We start from the raw sequence: 15,989 nt of genomic DNA on the forward strand, positions 1-15,989 counted from the left end.
ATAGTAATACAGAGAATCCAAGCAGATGATGAATATATTGATATCTCTTGCATATAATTTACCAAAACTTGTGAAAGCTACCATTACTGCACAACCTGTAGGCGTGTTCATCCTCGTCAGCCTAATGACTTGGCAGGTCATAGGTTTGGGTGACAGGCACAGGAGATAAATAAAAAAATGAGAGCCTAGGAAACGGGGTCAAACCTTTTCCTGCAAGTTGCCCATCCATTGCACAAGACTGACGCCCTGGTCGGCTCGGTCTTCCACGAGCATTGTCTGTGCCCACAGTCGGAGACCGGGTTCTCCATCCTCCTTAACCACGTACAGGTGTGGCACCACAATACTGCCGCAGCCCTTCGACCGGTGATCCCGGCTCTTCTCAATGACCGCGCGCACGCGCTGGTTCATGTCATTATCCAGGTCAGGGAGGTTCTGCTTGCCCACACGAAGTTGCGACTTGTCTGGCAGGCCAAAGACATCAACAATAAGCTGTGGCACAGCATCACGTCCCACCCAGAGGAACTGTGTCTGACCATCGTCAATAAGGTAGAGACCGTATGGGACGACCCGCTCAGAAGACAAGTTCACTGGTGGGGGAAGAACAATCTCGCCCGTTTGCTCATCTGGCAGGCCAGCATTATCCGGCATGTCGTGCAGAGAGTACATCTTCGGGTAGATATATTGGATGAGAAGGGGGAGGGGAAGCGTCGAGAGCAAGCAGAGCGCCGCGGAGCGCATATCAGTCGGGATTTGTGCAGACTTCCGAAGACCAAGCTACGTCATCACGTTAGTCAGTGCCAAAGCTAGGGGATAATGGGGTGCAATAAAGATTCCTACATTCTTGATCAGTGCGAGGAAAAGAACAGGGAGACCTCTCAAGTTAGCAGGGAACTGTAGGCCTCCACCGCTCACACTTCCACCAGCGAGCTCCTTTCGGTAGGTTGCCAGAAGCTCCACGGCCTTGGCCTGCAGGGCTTCCCGGGCAGGGTCCAGACCACTTCCGAGTGCCCGTTCAACAGCCTTGTGGCTAAAGTAAGTAGCGATCGCCTGCTGGTCTGCCGATGCGTAAACATCTGCAAGGCTCTGGGTAGTGGGAAGCGCCAGAGTCAAGACCCGAATTCTCCTCTCACCATTGCATGTAGTATGAAGGACAGCAGTCTGCATGCAAACAACAGGTTTTGTAACAGTCTCATCAATGGCCACTTCAACAACGTAGGCCTGGTCGCGGGGGAAAGCAGGGAAAGCGCAGAGGTCGGAACTGCGATTGAAAAAGTTACCGTAAAATGTGCTCATGCGCAAACCGGTTGTAGCACGGACACGGAGGACGGCCTCCAGGCCGATCTCAGACGAGAGGTATTCCGAGAACTCCCGTGCGAACTTGATCGCATCCTCTCCCCGTGCAGCGTTCCATCCAGGATAGAAGTACGTCTGACCACCAGTATATCTAGGCAGGTTGCTGAGAGACGCCACATCCTGGTACTGAGATGAGAAGAGGAACATATCTACAGAGACCTGGGCTTTCGAACACTCCACAGCAAAGCTCTTGTAGAAGCTGTTTGCGGTCTGCAAAAGACCGCTCTCCTTGCTGGTGCCCAAAACCTTTTTGTCCTCTCTCATAGTCAGGGCGCCATGTCCAACGTTGGGAAGAGAGGAGCTTAGAACGGTCATCTTGCCTCCGACAGGGGCGATCAACTTGTAGCCAGCACGCAGTGCCGATCCCATAGCACAGCCATTGTTCTGAGTGTTCTGGAACATCTCCTGCAATTTATCCAAGAACGTTTCAATGTTTTCACGGCATTCGCTCAAAGTTACTAGCAAGTCACCCGGGATAGGGAGGAATGGCTCGTCCAAATCACTGACAACAAGCATCCTTGGATCCGAGTTCTCTGAGCCATCGCGCGGGATGCTGAAATAGTGGAGGCTGGAGTCAACCGCTACGAAACCCAGTCGCGTCCGACGGTCCGCATTAGGAATCCGTTCGAGACTTTCCTTGATGCACCGAGCACTCGTAGCCAAGAGACCGTTGGTGACAGATGCATAACTAACGTCGATCAAGAAAAGGTAGACGAGTGGCTGCGGGGGGCGCACCATGTACTCTTGCGGCGCAACGAACTCAACAACCGCATGGTTCAGGTCAGGTCGCAGTGCCCTATCCGCCGGCCGTTGCAGCGTTGTGTCCCAATCAAAGGCCTGGGGTACATCATTTGTCAGATTGCACATGTTGCAACGCCAGCGATGCCCATGATCAAGGAATGTCACGAAGGGGTTAATGTAGGATCGGCAACGGCGACAACGAGAGATAACTTGGTCTGGGATCACTGGCACCGGGTCTTCCGAATCATGGAGCGCTCCGTATGGCTGGATGACAAGAGCGAAAGGTAGCTTGGACTTCTTCAGGAGAGAGTGGGTGGTGGGAACAGCGTTGAGAGTTGACCGGACATATTTAGGAGGACAGTTTGCAGTAGGGGAGGGGTAAACACTGGTCTAATACACAGTCAGTAACTTGGCAGCACCGATACTAACACTTCTCCAATTCCAGTACATACTCCTTGAGGTAAAACAATCGGAGGTGGAGGATAGTCAAGTTCCGCGACATTGAATGGTTGTGTGAGGAGGTCTGTTGGGTAAAGATGGTTGAGAACAGGTCGCGGGGCCTGGGCGGCCTGAGGAACGGGCTGCGGTGGCATCAGATGCGGATCGGTCACCCCCATCGCACCGAACTGTTGGGTCATCTGAGCGACTGCGGGCGCCGCAGGGGCAGCATATCCTTGAGCAGCTGCTTGCATCTGAGTAGGATCCGCCCCGTAGACGGGTTGCTGATATCCCGCAGCTTGTGGCTGAGCTGCGTATCCTCCGTAGGCACCACCAGCCTGTAGTTGACCCCCTAGGCCAGCATTGGCACCGGATCCAAACTCGAAGGCTTCACCGGCATATGCTCGTTTCTTTTTACCTCCATGTTGAGCCGGAGTAGGGGCTAATCCCGCAGCTTGCTGTGAAGGAGACTCATATCCGGCAGGTTGACCATACCCTTCCTGGGGAGGGTAACCCCCTTGTGGTGCGGCCATGAATGGCTATTTCGATATGTCGTAGTGGGTAACTGATGGATTATTATCTCCGTGAACTCGTATAGGGGTTAACTGGAGTATATGTTAACGTCGCGCAATCGTCACAGGCTCACTATATTGGCGGTCAACACACTACTCCTAATCAGGAGGGGAACGAGTGATCTAGGGCAATCTGCGTACTAACAACCAAAAATCGTCAACGGTCCAACCATAAAAATTGAGAGGATGACAAGGCCACACGAATACACCGCACTCGAGTTCAGTCGACGTGTCCTTGAGAAGGTTGGGGTAGCTGTGAGAGCGGAACGACAACGGCGTCGAACTGACGATGGTGGTGTACGGTGGCCTTTGCGGCGGCTGCTCTCCGATCGGCCAATCAGAGCCCCGCATGCTAACCGACCGCATGCCTGAGGTTTACTTAATGGTATGTATATACCTAGGTCTCCATTACGGAGTACAGAGAACACTTTCTAAGGCGAGATTCGAAGGGTATATCATGGAACCGTCAAGATTACTGCTCCAAATGAATTATGCCGTTAGGATAGCGTTATACTACTTGACTAGTGAGAATAGCATCAAGCAGCCCAGAGAACTTCGCTCCTCGACGTTCATTCGAATTATGATCTCATACTTCGAAGGGGGTAGATGGCAATAGTCAGGTACAATGGATAAGATTGATGAAAACCAGCCATTCGCTCGTGTTCAATAAGGATGGGTGCTTGTTTCTTATTCAAGTCGCTTTACTTGGCTATCCTCTTTATATCCTTGCCATAAAATTTGATCTATCTCAAATCATTACAAGCATAGGTAACCGATATATATAGTGCTCTGACACTAAAGCTTAGTATACATAAGGAATGCTTGATATTTTAGCTGTTACAAGATGAGTAACTACCCAAACCTGAAATTATAGAATCCGAGTACATGAACAACAAAGCAGGGTTAAATAGTCTTTTTTTATCATAATCTGCCCAAATGAAGCCCCATCCTGTAACGTGGAATGTCTGGGGGAGGTCTTTGACAGAGGTTGCCGTGCCAACAGCGTTGACCGCTGCCAATCGCACCAAAACCAAGCTAAGTATCCTTGTCACTCACGAGAGCCTCTTCTGTTTCCAACACCAGCTTACGCCATTGATCGGTTGTAGTATTTTTTTTCTGTTTTGTTTTTCTGTTGGTTTCATTGATTTAATATATTTGATTTTCTCCCGTTGTTTGTTTTCTGGCATAACAGCGCCAATGCGAAAAGAGTTTGCACTGTATTCTCGTTAAGTTCAAAGTTGCGATACAGCTCCCTGACGCACAAGGTGGAGGTACTCATCGTGTCTTTCACTCTTATTTAAATTGCGTGCATTTGCCTCCCATGCAGCAGGTATAGTGCGAGAGGTACTTTCCCAACGGTGCGAAAAGACGGCAGACGGCTATTTCCGATACGACAAAAAGGTGGATTGGAAGAGACCTCTTTCTCGAAAATTTCACACGAAGTACAATATGAGTGTCAGGGTCGTTGCGCGTGTGAGGCCACTCCTGAAGTCCGAGCGAGAATTGGATATCATCCTCCGTACGGGGTCTACAACTCAAGCCGCCTCTAGCAAGACCGAGAAACAGAGCTCCAAGGAAAAGAAGCTGGCGGCATTGCGGGATCGAGATACCATTGTACGGATTCCAAACCCCAAGAATGAGAATGAGGAATACTCTTTTCAGTTCAATGCCGTCTACGATGCGGATTCTACACAGCAGGAACTCTTTGATGCCGAGGGTTGGTGTCCTACTTCGTCGTGTCTGGGATAGTGACTCTATACTGATCAGAACGGACAGTTGCTCCTACGGTTAAGCATCTATTCAACGGTTTCGATGTTACCTTGTTCGCCTACGGAGTCACGGGTACCGGGAAAACACACACGATGCGGGGCGGTAAAAGCCTGGCTGATCGAGGCGTCATTCCCCGTCTTTTGAGTAGCATATATAGGCGCAGCCGGAAACTTGAAAAAGATGGTGACGGCGAGACGGCGGTGGACGTTTCCTTGAGCTATTACGAGATCTACAATGACAAGGTCTTCGACTTGTTTGAGCCTCCGGAGAAGAGAACGCTTGCAGGACTACCCTTGCGTGATAATGGAGGAAAGACAGTGGTTGTAGGCCTGACGGAAAGGCCATGTACAAGTCTGAAAGAGTTTGAGAGTCTTTATGATCAAGCCAACACCAACAGGTCTACATCTGCAACAAAGGTAAGCAAACCTTCTACTCTTGTAGGTCTGACCCATGTAACTGACTTCTCTCATAGTTAAACGCTCACTCGTCACGGTCTCATGCTATTCTCTGCGTCAAAGTAGCCGTCAGCTCTGGTGGCAAGACTCGGATTAGCACAGCATCTGCCATTGACTTAGCTGGTTCAGAGGATAACCGTCGAACAGACAATGACAAAGAACGCATGGTTGAGTCAGCGAGTATCAACAAGAGCCTCTTTGTTCTGGCACAGTGCGTGGAAGCCATAAGCAAGAAGCACCATAGGATTCCGTACAGAGAGTCAAAGATGACAAGAATCCTTTCCTTGGGCCAGAACAATGGATTGACAGTGATGATTCTCAACCTCGCACCCATCAAATCCTATCACCTGGACACCATAAGCTCATTGAACTTTGCCAATCGTACAAAGAAGATTGAGGTTCGTGAGGTGGAGAACGAGCCGATGTTCAAAGGGCCTCCGAGACCCGCAGCGCGTCCTTCAGTGACTGCCCAGAGACAGCCTCTGCGTCCACTGACCGCTACTGCCAATGTAAACCTGACAGCACTTGCCAACAAAGAGAAGGATGCGTCAAAAACTGGAGAGAAACCAGTCAAGGCGTTCCACGTCTACTCAGACAAACCGCGGTCTAGGGATTCAACCCAATTCAGAAAACCTGAGCCACCAAAGCGTCCTTCCCTAGATTCTAACCACCGCTCGTTAAAACCCAGCCGAATCGCGCAGCCCCTTCAGTCACAAAAACAGTACGAAGATATATCAGCCGCCAAAATTGAAGAGATGGTTGAAAAGAAGGTAGAGGAGATCCTGGCTGTAAGAGCTGTCAGTGAAAAGTCAAGGCAAACGCAGGTCCGTGAGTTGAATGAACAAGTGCAAAAGCGCTTGGAAATACTAGAGCAGCGCATCGAAGGCACGGAGGACGCAAGAGCCGAAGGATTGTCATTCTTGCTCATGGCCAAGCAGCACCAGGCACGTGGCGAGGATAGCTTCGCACTGAAGATGTATCAGCTCGCGCTTCCTTTCTTCCCAGACAACGAGAAGCTTGCAAGAAAGATCAGCACTCTGAAGCAGCGGGTCCAAAGCAAGCCCTGTCCAGATGCTGACATAACCGGGAATCACACCCTCACAGCACCCAAGAGGGAGTTTGGAAGCCTTCTTTCAATAAAGAGGCAGCCCGTCGGAATGAGATTGAAGCGTCAAGCTGAGGATTCGGATGGCGAGTACAACCCCGAAGATGGAATCGAGGAACTCAGTGACGACGATATCGAAGAAATAACACAATCGAGGCCCAAAAAGCGCACCAAAACCAGTTCTGCGACAGATGAAGGGTCTAGCGTCGACTGCTACGAGGCCCCTTCACCCCGGACAATCCACCTTCTATCGATAATCAACTCTCGCGACGTGAGCCAGATTAAGTTGTTGAAAGGTGTTGGCGTCAAGAAAGCTGAAGCTATAGTCGACTGTCTTTGCGAAATGGACCAACACTTGGAGGAGCAGGACAGCGATAGACAAGTCCAGATCAACAGCCTTGCCGAACTGAGCACACTAAGAGGAGTCGGCGTTAAGACTGTTGAAAGTATGAGAAATGGAGTCTTGGTCTAAAGAGCGTAATATACAGAAGTTGATATCTGCATCCGTGGAGCGTTGGGATATCACAAGCATATTGAACAAACTGCATAATGCATATTGCATCTCTCATCCTGCATTGCACCATTACAGGTGCAACTGACATGGGCCATGCATATATTTGTTTTATCATTCATTCAGCGAAGGTGTTACGGTGTTGGTTGGGCGAGATGCTTGATGTTGTATTTTGCATTCATTTTGGATATACTCCCAGCATGTTCAGTCTTATCAGAATACCATTCATTACCCTCATATTTTCTGCATCATAGCCTCACCAACCCACAAGCATTACATTACCTTAATTAAGACGTATATACCAGACTCCCAAACAATGCCCACCACTAACTTCTTAGACTTTATGCATAAGTCCCCAACCGCTAATCCTTCCCCTAGCTAAGAGATAAAACACAACTCCACCGAACATAACCACACCACAGAAAATCTCCAGCTTCAAGTACGACCCATGTAAGGGGTCAGGTAACAGAGCACCGGCAATCGGCATACCGGTCAAAGCAGCAAAAGATACAATGCAGAAATACGTTCCACTACGAACTCCAATCTCACGCAGGTCCGAGATCTGAGCGACCAGCGCTGGCGCAAGGGAGACGGCAGCACCGGAGCTGAAACCGTAAAGAGACGTGAACACGATGGCAGGGGCATTGCTTCGTGATGGAAGCCACAGCGCAAGAACGATAATGACTGAGAACAGGGATGTTAACATCATTAGGTTGAACCTGCCGAAAAGATCGGCCAAATAGGGTGGTACGAGACGGCCGAGAATACTGTACAGTTTCGATTAGCATCTTGGTATGCGATATACAAACGAGGAGTACGGACCTGGCTGCGTTAAGAATCGGGATTAAGTATGACGCCATATAGGCCGACATGCCGTACCGCTCGGCTTGAGTTGGGATGAAAGCGAACGGCAAAAACAAGCCCCAGTATACAAAGAAGGTCCCGGCCGTGGTAAGTACGAAAGGCAATTCACGGAGTGGACGAACAAAATCCAATGGTCGAAATGGTTTCCGGTGATGTTGTAGTCTCGATTGCACCGTGAGGTTGGCAATAATCAAGAGCCCTAGACCGAGGAATCCGCAGATCCTCATTGTCCAGCCAAATCCTACTATGGGGATGAGTCGAGCTACCATGATAGGAAAGATTACTCCTCCGACGCTTGAGCCGCAAGTTGTGACACCTAGGGCCAGGGCACGACGCCGCCGAAACCAGGTGCTCACGGAGGTGAGACAGCCGTGGAAGATGGCACTTGTCCCGATAGGGCTGCAGACACCTTGCGCGAGAATGAATTGGTAATATTCCTTTGATATGGATACCATCATCAGCCCGAAGACGTGGAAGAATGTGCCAGCTATCAGAATCCAGCGGGGCCCGAAATTGTCAAAGAATACTCCTACGATGGGACCCTGTTTGGAGGTAGAATCGTCAATGTCTCGCGTCTACTGGCACCGGAACTTGGCGTACGCACCCCGAAAAACATCATGAAGATCTCCAATGAAGTGATCCACGTTACTGTGCTGGTTGGCAAATCCTGTAGCTGATGGGTTTTATAGTAGTCTAAGAAGACACCAATACCTACACATTTTGGTGTCAAATCGAGCTCCCGGTCCAACAAACAACAAAGGGTACAAAGCCCAAAAGCTACTTACAATTGATCCACCCAAAACTGACAAACAACCCACAGAAGGCACCGAGCACTACCATCCATGCCTTGAGGCCACCATCCGGGGGTGCATCTGGGGCTTTAGCTGGCGCAGCCTGGGTAGTCGCGCCTGATTTCTCTGGATCCCGGGTTTTACTAGACTCATCTTCCAGAATCGTTGGTGGACACGGCTGGATTCCCTCATGTGGATGTTCTTGCTTCGCGTCTTCCGGGTTTAAATGGGCACTCGAAGAATAGACAGGCGTTGTTGATGGAGATTGTTCTATACTTTCGGCAACGACGCTTTCGGCGGAGTGTTGTATCTCTGTTGACGGCATGTTGGTGATTTATATAATTGTAATAGGAGTGAACGACCGAGTTCTGTGACGACGCGGTAATGTTCAAGATTAAGTTATGCGACTCATAGGACTCTTAACAAATGAGCATAATACCGAACAACTAGAGGAGGAGAGTATATCCTGCGAAACCGGATTCTGCCTGAAGGATGTTAGTTCACTGAAGAATCAAAGCTTGACCGAGCGAAATTCAAAAGAGAATCCAGTCGTGCTTGGATCGAAAAGTCGGCAGATAAACTGTCTTTCGGCGGGGGAGTCAATTGCACGTTTGTTTTCCATAACATTGAGTTCACATTCCTCATGTCCTAATATTCCACTGGTAACCGTGGCATTGAAAAACTTGGCTCTGAATCAAGGGATGGATTTTCAAGTCTTGACGTTATTGGGTTACATTGCCCAGCGCAAGGATAGGGCTGGAACAACTGACACCGGCGAAAGCAGCCGACCGAAGGGAGCCATAGCCCTTGCAGGTTTGCTCAACCAACGTTGCGCTACCGATTATCCATATCACACTCTGCTGGCCATTGCAGAAACAAGTCTATGGTTTTATCCCAGAAGACTGGTAAGGTCAAATGGTTGATTATGCAGACAACATAGCACGAGATGGTTTTCATGTCCAGTAGGGAAGGGAACAAAAAAAAAAAAAAAACTCATGTTGAAACGCGGAGTATGCTATCTATTATACATTCAGCCTACAATAAGAGATTTTAGAATAAGCGCCGTATCATGCCCCAACTGGGACAGTCGATGTCAAACGTTACACTTAGTTTTGTTGGCCAGGTTTCTCAAAGATCACCTTGCCTTCCTTCGTAAGAGTGGCAATGCTTTGAGCTGACCCTCTGACCTCCTGTTCTAATTGTTCAACGGTCCTTGTGGGTGCGGGGGCAGCATTGACAGCCTCCTCGGCCGCCTTCCGATACTCTTCGTCGGCAGACGGCTTCTTTTCCTCTGCGGGTTTCGCAGGTCCAATGGTTAGTCCTCTCGGGGCGCTTGCAATCTCGTTGACTTCGTGCGAGGTGAGGACTTCATTGATACGGGGACCACGCGTTTGTAAGAGAATAGTCGTGGGGCCATCGAATTGCAGAAAGAGCTGGTAGCACGCAACATTAGCACCGCTGTACCATTGAAATCAGTATGGAAGCCATACCCTGTCTCCCCAGATGGTCATCCGAGACCAAGTACGAATTTTATGGAAGATATTCATCGCGGTTTTCCAGGTATCGGAGCCCGACATGTCCCGAATGAATTTCGAATCCTGGATAAAGCTCGGCAAGCCCTTGAGACCCGGTACCTGGAATTTCAAGGTTGTGGATTTGAAGCGGTAAGGACGAGGGGGGTTGTTTGTCATTGTGTAAGCCACAACATTGCTTGACTGTGTTAGTATGCTTCAAAGTAGTGATATTAATGAGTATATACAACCATACCTTGGGTGGACGATGTATTGCTCTCCGGCCTTTACCTCGACCTGGTATAACTGACCCGTACCGACTAATGCTAGCAACCCTCTGCCAGTCACTTCGGAGCTACCCCAGTGTGACACGCTCTGCGCAAGTCAGCTTGATTTTTCAATTGACGGCATGGTTAACAAACCAGGCTTGTATTGATAGTCGGTTTGATAGAAAGAGAGCGACCCGTCCAGGCAAGCAGTGCACGTCTCTGTGCCACCATCCAATCCACGGACCCATCCAGGTGTACAACAGCGAAGGACGTGGTAGGTGATCGAACAGAAACCAAGGCAGTTACCGGGCTAGCCGACGAGACCTACCTAGGCGTCAGTTTTATATCCCCGTTGCTGATGCTGAAAGGGCCAAACGAACCTTCTGGTAGAGAAATGGTACACCGACAACCGCTCTCCGGAACGGCTCGAGAACGCTCAACGTAGAAACCACCTGATAAGGCACCAGTAACCGTCAATAGACCTATCGTATAATATCGAATCGCAAAACAAGGAACTATCTCATACATTATCGGCTTTCCCGCTCAGTCCTACTAATGTTCCTCGTCGGGTGAAGAGATTCTGCGAAGCAGACAAAGAGACGGACAATAAGGAGTATGGAGCGCCGATAACGTCGAATCGCGCACCTGCATGTGTTAAACTATCAGTAAAAGTCCTTGGTTCAAATCGCCGGACAAGCACCTCGTGTACCGTCCCTGAAATTATAAAGTAAAAATAACATACCGGCAGACTCAGCTGAACTAGGAGTGCCGACCACAGGCAGGTTGTTTCCGTTGGCCGAAGATGGTTGTTCCGCGGCCGCGGCGCGAATCTGAAGGCATCTTGCCTGCCCTTGTCGCGCCCGCGGAGGGAGCACTCGGGTCCAGGACACAGCCCGTACACCTCGCCTCAAAGGTTGACTCATTGTCATGCCTGAGGAAACGGACCGGAAGAGGTGTAGGAGGAGGGGGGAGGACTGAGATTGTATGTCAATTGCCCGCAGGTTCAAGTTCTCCGCAGCGGTACCAAAGACTGTATCGTAAATTCTTTGGTTCCTGATCGGGGAAAGCGTTTGGTGGTTGTTGGCCTTGGCGCCTGTGACGATAGAGGATAGCGGTAAGATTCAATTGCAGAGGTACGGACACAATGAAGGACTACTACTTTACAGCTTCGGGACCAGTAAATAAAATTCAGAGAGTAACCACTCACTGGCCTTACGTCACAAGGCAGTTCCCACTTTAGGCTAAGGTTAAGGCATCATTTATGGCTGCCAACACATCTGTTTTTTTTTTTAACTGCCACTAAATCCCCACATTGGTATCTTGACTGCTGCTGCAGCTCACAGGGGACTGGTTATCTTCGTACACATTAACACGCTTGTCTTGTTTCCCCCCGTTTATTGTTTGCAAAATAGTTCCTATTCATTCTGTGAAACTTCCAAGAAGTTCAACTCGTCCCGAGACCCATGGCCCCGAATAGCTACAACTAGTTAAGAGCTCTTGACCCACCGCCCGGCTAGACGTCGCTTTTCCATCATGAGCATCATCATCGTCGAGTAATCTACACCCCCGTGTGACGTAACTTTCTGCGCTGTACGCTTTTCTGAGCGATGGAATCCTCCATTCAGCGTTTGTTGAATGATAAGCTCTATGATCGGAGGAAACAGGGAGCCTTGGAGTAAGAACAATGAAAGCTGTCAAAGCGCCTATGCAAAGCAAGACGTGCTGACGGAGGCCATGATACAGGCTTGAAAAAGTTGTTCGAGATGCCGTTTTCAAAGGAGCACATGAAGATATTCAAAGAATTGTCGATCAGCTATGTCATGGCTACGCCTACGCAGTACATCAGCCTCATGCGAGAAATGGTGGCTTGATCGGGTTGGCCGCGGCCTCCATCGCGCTTGGATCGGTGAGCATGCCGGGGATGCAGCATCTACAATGTCGTTACTGAGAATAGGATACCAGGAAGGTGTTGCGCCGTACCTCAAAGAGATTGTACCGCCAGTGCTAGCTTGCTTCACCGACCAAGATGCGCGAGTCAGGTACTACGCTTGTGAGAGCATGTATAACATTGCCAAAGTTGCTAAGGGGGAGATTCTGTTGTTCTTTAATGAGATCTTCGATGCGTTGAGTAAAGTAAGCGGGCTGAGTAGTAGCTTTATTTCCCCGCTGTCCTCACCTCGGCCTTATTGCCTGTTCCCCAACTGACATAAGTTCCTAGTTGGCGTCCGATTCGGAGCTTTCAGTCAAAAATGGCGCCGAGCTCCTTGATAGACTTGTTAAAGACATCGTGTCTGAATCCGCCGCATCCTATGTTTCGGTCTTGCAGCTTTCTGAGAAGCAAGAGACAGAACCGGAAGCTTTGGAAGACCCCGACCTTCCAACGGCATTTTCTCTTCCAAAGTTTATACCATTACTCAAAGAACGAATACATGTCATCAGCCCGTTCACTCGGATGTTCCTGGTATCATGGTTGACTTTGTTGGACACGATACCTGACCTTGAGCTTGTCTCATACTTACCAGACTTCCTGGGGGGTCTGGTCAAATTCCTTGGTGACCCTAATAGAGATGTGAACGTTGCCACTCAAAATCTACTCGATAGGTTTCTGTCAGAAATCAAGAGAATTGCTCGTCTTAAGAAAGGCATTGAAGAGAGTCGGAAAGGTCAAGGAAGCGAGAATAGGCAATCAACTACGAGTGACAGTATTAGCACAACTACCGACCAGACGGTTGCCGCCGAAACCGAGACCGAAACCGAAGCTGAAACCAATGATGTTGCGATAGAAGATTCTGAGGTGGACTCTACAATTGATGAAGACGGCTTGCATGCCGACGGAGATTGGATTCCAGGGCAAGATGTCCAAATAGATTACCCCAAGATACTAGACATTTTGGTGGGCTTCGTTGACACATCTTATGGTGAGAAATTCCGAGCATGATTCCACTTAACGGTCCCAGACTTACCGCCAGTAGAGGAAGAGATGCAGCTGACAGCGCTGCGATGGATCGATAGTTTCTTCGAAATAAGCCCCGAAGACATACTCCCATTCGTTCCACGTCTTTTGACCCAAGTACTTCCAGCTATGTCCAGTGGCTCAGACCAAGTGCGGCAGGCCGCAAATCGAGTCAACACATCATTGTTAGAGTATATCGTGTCTCTATCCGAAGACACATTGTCGGATGAGACCCGACAGTCATCATCTTCGAGACTAACTTCAACGCCCAACAAAGAGACTGAAAGGAGAGAATCTGCACCAAATGCCAAACCCTCTGATGCATCCACCACCGCCTCTAGGAAACAGTCGGTGCAGGAGTCTACGCAAGAACCGACTTCTCGGAGCAGTGTCATGTCCACACCCGTGCCGCCTGCTGATCTTGATTATGCTGCGGCTGTCAACTCGCTTACACTGCAGTTTTTGAACGAGAATGAAGCCACCAGAGTAGCTGCTCTTTCTTGGTTGATAATGTTGCACCGTAAGGCTCCTAAAAAGGTGGTGGCATTCAACGATGGAACGTTTCCTGCTCTGCTTAAGACACTGTCCGATCCAGCGGAGGCAGTGGTGACGAAGGATCTCCAGCTCTTATCCCAGATATCGCGGAATAGCGAGGATAGCTATTTCAAGTCGTTCATGGTGAACCTCCTTCAACTGTTCTCCACCGATAGGCATTTATTAGAGGTCCGCGGAAACCTCATTATCCGCCAGCTTTGTATGAATTTAAGCCCGGAGCGCATTTATAGAACTCTAGCCGACTGTCTTGAAAAGGAAGAGGTCAGTTTGCCTTGCATAACGAACCGATGGACGTGCTAAATCCCCTTTGTGATTTTAGGACCTCGAATTCGCCAGTATTATGGTACAGAATCTAAACAATAACCTGATTACCGCGCCCGAGCTCTCCGGACTGCGAAAACGGCTACGGAACCTGGACACCAGAGTAATAGACCCGCATCAGCCCACGTTTAGATGTTGTAACTAACAATCTGCATAGGAGGGCCAGATGTTCTTTGTGGCTTTATTCAGGTCTTGGTGTCACAATTCTGTCTCCACATTTTCACTGTGTCTGCTTGCACAAGCATATGAGCAAGCCTACAACCTTCTCCAAGTCTTGTCAGTATGGGAAAATCTATATTTGCTAAAGTGTCCTAACAAAAACTCCCAGTGCCGAGCTCGAAATGACTGTCAATAATTTGATCCAAATCGATAAGCTGGTCCAGCTTTTGGAGTCACCTGTCTTCACATGTACGTTGTTTCTTTTTGGTTCTTCAAGCTATTCTCTGTACCCTTTTATTGAAGAGCGCTCATGTGTTGGTAGATCTCCGACTTCAACTGCTTGAACCAGAAAATTATCCTTATCTCTACAAATGCCTCTACGGCGTCCTCATGCTCCTTCCGCAGAGCTCTGCCTTCGCGGCTTTAAAGAACCGTTTAAACAGCGTTAGCAACATTGGCCTTCTCCACACACCACGACTGTAAGCACACTTGAAACCCACCACAGGAATGAAAGATATCCCTAAGTACTCTCATACTGAAAAAAGCCCTCACAGTTCCACGATGGTCTCAGCCTCAGGCTCAAGCGCCTACGATCGCTCGACAGGCAGCCGCCTTAAACGTGAAGAGAACTCCATCCGCTGGGTCGAACTACTCGATAAATTCAAAGCCGTACAGGAAAGAGCCCGCCGAGCCCTACGCGCAAGGGAACGTCCCTTCGACGACGGCGTCGCCGGCTTCCAGGGTCATTCGTTAACTGCTGCCCTCTCTGCTGCAGACCAAACGCGGAACAAGGAGCGGGCAAATCTCCCAGATACACCGCGGACAGGCCTAGGCTTTGCAGCCGGTGCTGAGGGACGGCGTAGTCCTGCTGATATGGGAAACCAGAAGGGGGGTTCTATCCTGGGTGCCGCGAATAGACATAAAAGCGGTCTTCCTAATCTGGGCCGACTAGGTATAGGGAGTAGGAAGTCGAAACGGTGATTGGGGTTGTTCGCTTTATGAACAAGTTGACGCTGTTTGCGACAATATGCGCTTATTTCTGATGTAGTTAAACGGAGGTTTTCTCATCTGCCCCCGTGTATAGTGCTTATTTTACGGCGTTCCTCGAGAAGGATTTGTGGCCACTTGTCTGACTTAGTACGCACGTCTGTTATCGAAATCTAGCGTTGTTTCATCTCTAGCTTTTAGATTTATGACTTAGTGGTCATTCCATCTTTTCTCAAAGTTCTAAGGAAGCGCGTATATAATGTATGTACAGTTGAATGATCAAATATTTGAAGAGAAGGGAAGCTCAGACAGGCTAAGAAGCAAGCCGCTCAAGTCGAGAGAAAGTATAGCCGAATGAAAGTGTCAAAAAAAATAAAATAAAAAGGAACGAAAAAGAAAAAAATAGCAAAGCCCTGATCCTTTTGCTTTACCAAAAGTGGAACTGAATGCTAGGTAAGTTGGAGTTGAAGGAGACAAGCCAAAAAATCGAACCAGATCGTGCAAGGCAACACAGCGTGAACTAGAAACCCAAAGAGACTCCAGTGATACCAAAAAATAAAATGCCACAGTACAAATGACGTCAGTCAGACTGAGAAATGGACGCGCATGCCTGTCCTGCGGGGTACTGTACAGG

At 49.1% G+C, this 15,989-nt stretch overlaps 5 protein-coding genes across 5 annotated transcripts; 2 read left to right on the forward strand and 3 right to left on the reverse strand.

Annotated features, from left to right (window-relative positions):
- Nucleotides 1-183: 183 nt before the first annotated feature.
- BDV38DRAFT_214435 (COPII subunit SEC24) lies at nt 184-3,265 on the reverse strand. Its single transcript, XM_032052679.1, has 4 exons — nt 3,250-3,265; nt 2,547-3,177; nt 838-2,484; nt 184-774 (listed from the first exon to the last, which is right to left on the reverse strand). Exons 2-4 carry the CDS (start codon nt 3,063-3,065, stop codon nt 199-201), a joined length of 2,742 nt encoding a protein of 913 aa, XP_031908290.1. The 5' UTR covers nt 3,066-3,177; nt 3,250-3,265; the 3' UTR covers nt 184-198.
- Nucleotides 3,266-4,553: 1,288 nt separating this feature from the next.
- On the forward strand, nt 4,554-7,092 carry BDV38DRAFT_297082 (kinesin family protein; the record flags this gene model as incomplete). The annotated part of the gene is made up of 3 exons (XM_032063061.1): nt 4,554-4,821; nt 4,881-5,290; nt 5,347-7,092. The coding sequence occupies 3 exons, from the start codon at nt 4,554-4,556 to the stop codon at nt 6,904-6,906; spliced, it is 2,238 nt and encodes a 745-aa protein (XP_031908291.1). The 3' UTR covers nt 6,907-7,092.
- Nucleotides 7,093-7,279: 187 nt separating this feature from the next.
- BDV38DRAFT_287901 (MCT family MFS transporter) lies at nt 7,280-8,925 on the reverse strand (the record flags this gene model as incomplete). Its single annotated transcript, XM_032060957.1, has 4 exons — nt 7,280-7,712; nt 7,768-8,351; nt 8,414-8,520; nt 8,595-8,925. 4 exons carry the CDS (start codon nt 8,923-8,925, stop codon nt 7,280-7,282), a joined length of 1,455 nt encoding a protein of 484 aa, XP_031908292.1.
- A 686-nt stretch (nt 8,926-9,611) lies between these two features.
- BDV38DRAFT_261769 (AIM24 family protein) lies at nt 9,612-11,628 on the reverse strand. The gene is made up of 7 exons (XM_032056040.1): nt 11,123-11,628; nt 10,907-11,025; nt 10,761-10,832; nt 10,534-10,704; nt 10,368-10,486; nt 10,091-10,310; nt 9,612-10,033 (listed from the first exon to the last, which is right to left on the reverse strand). Exons 1-7 carry the CDS (start codon nt 11,307-11,309, stop codon nt 9,707-9,709), a joined length of 1,215 nt encoding a protein of 404 aa, XP_031908293.1. The 5' UTR covers nt 11,310-11,628; the 3' UTR covers nt 9,612-9,706.
- On the forward strand, nt 11,629-15,534 carry BDV38DRAFT_214523 (VAC14 family protein). The gene is made up of 10 exons (XM_032052681.1): nt 11,629-12,055; nt 12,124-12,286; nt 12,343-12,513; nt 12,599-13,298; nt 13,353-14,149; nt 14,208-14,312; nt 14,367-14,485; nt 14,538-14,617; nt 14,691-14,847; nt 14,923-15,534. The coding sequence occupies exons 1-10, from the start codon at nt 11,988-11,990 to the stop codon at nt 15,347-15,349; spliced, it is 2,787 nt and encodes a 928-aa protein (XP_031908294.1). The 5' UTR covers nt 11,629-11,987; the 3' UTR covers nt 15,350-15,534.
- Nucleotides 15,535-15,989: the final 455 nt, after the last annotated feature.

Source organism: Aspergillus pseudotamarii (genome assembly GCF_009193445.1).
Source record: "Aspergillus pseudotamarii strain CBS 117625 unplaced genomic scaffold BDV38scaffold_87, whole genome shotgun sequence".
NCBI lineage: Eukaryota > Fungi > Ascomycota > Eurotiomycetes > Eurotiales > Aspergillaceae > Aspergillus > Aspergillus pseudotamarii.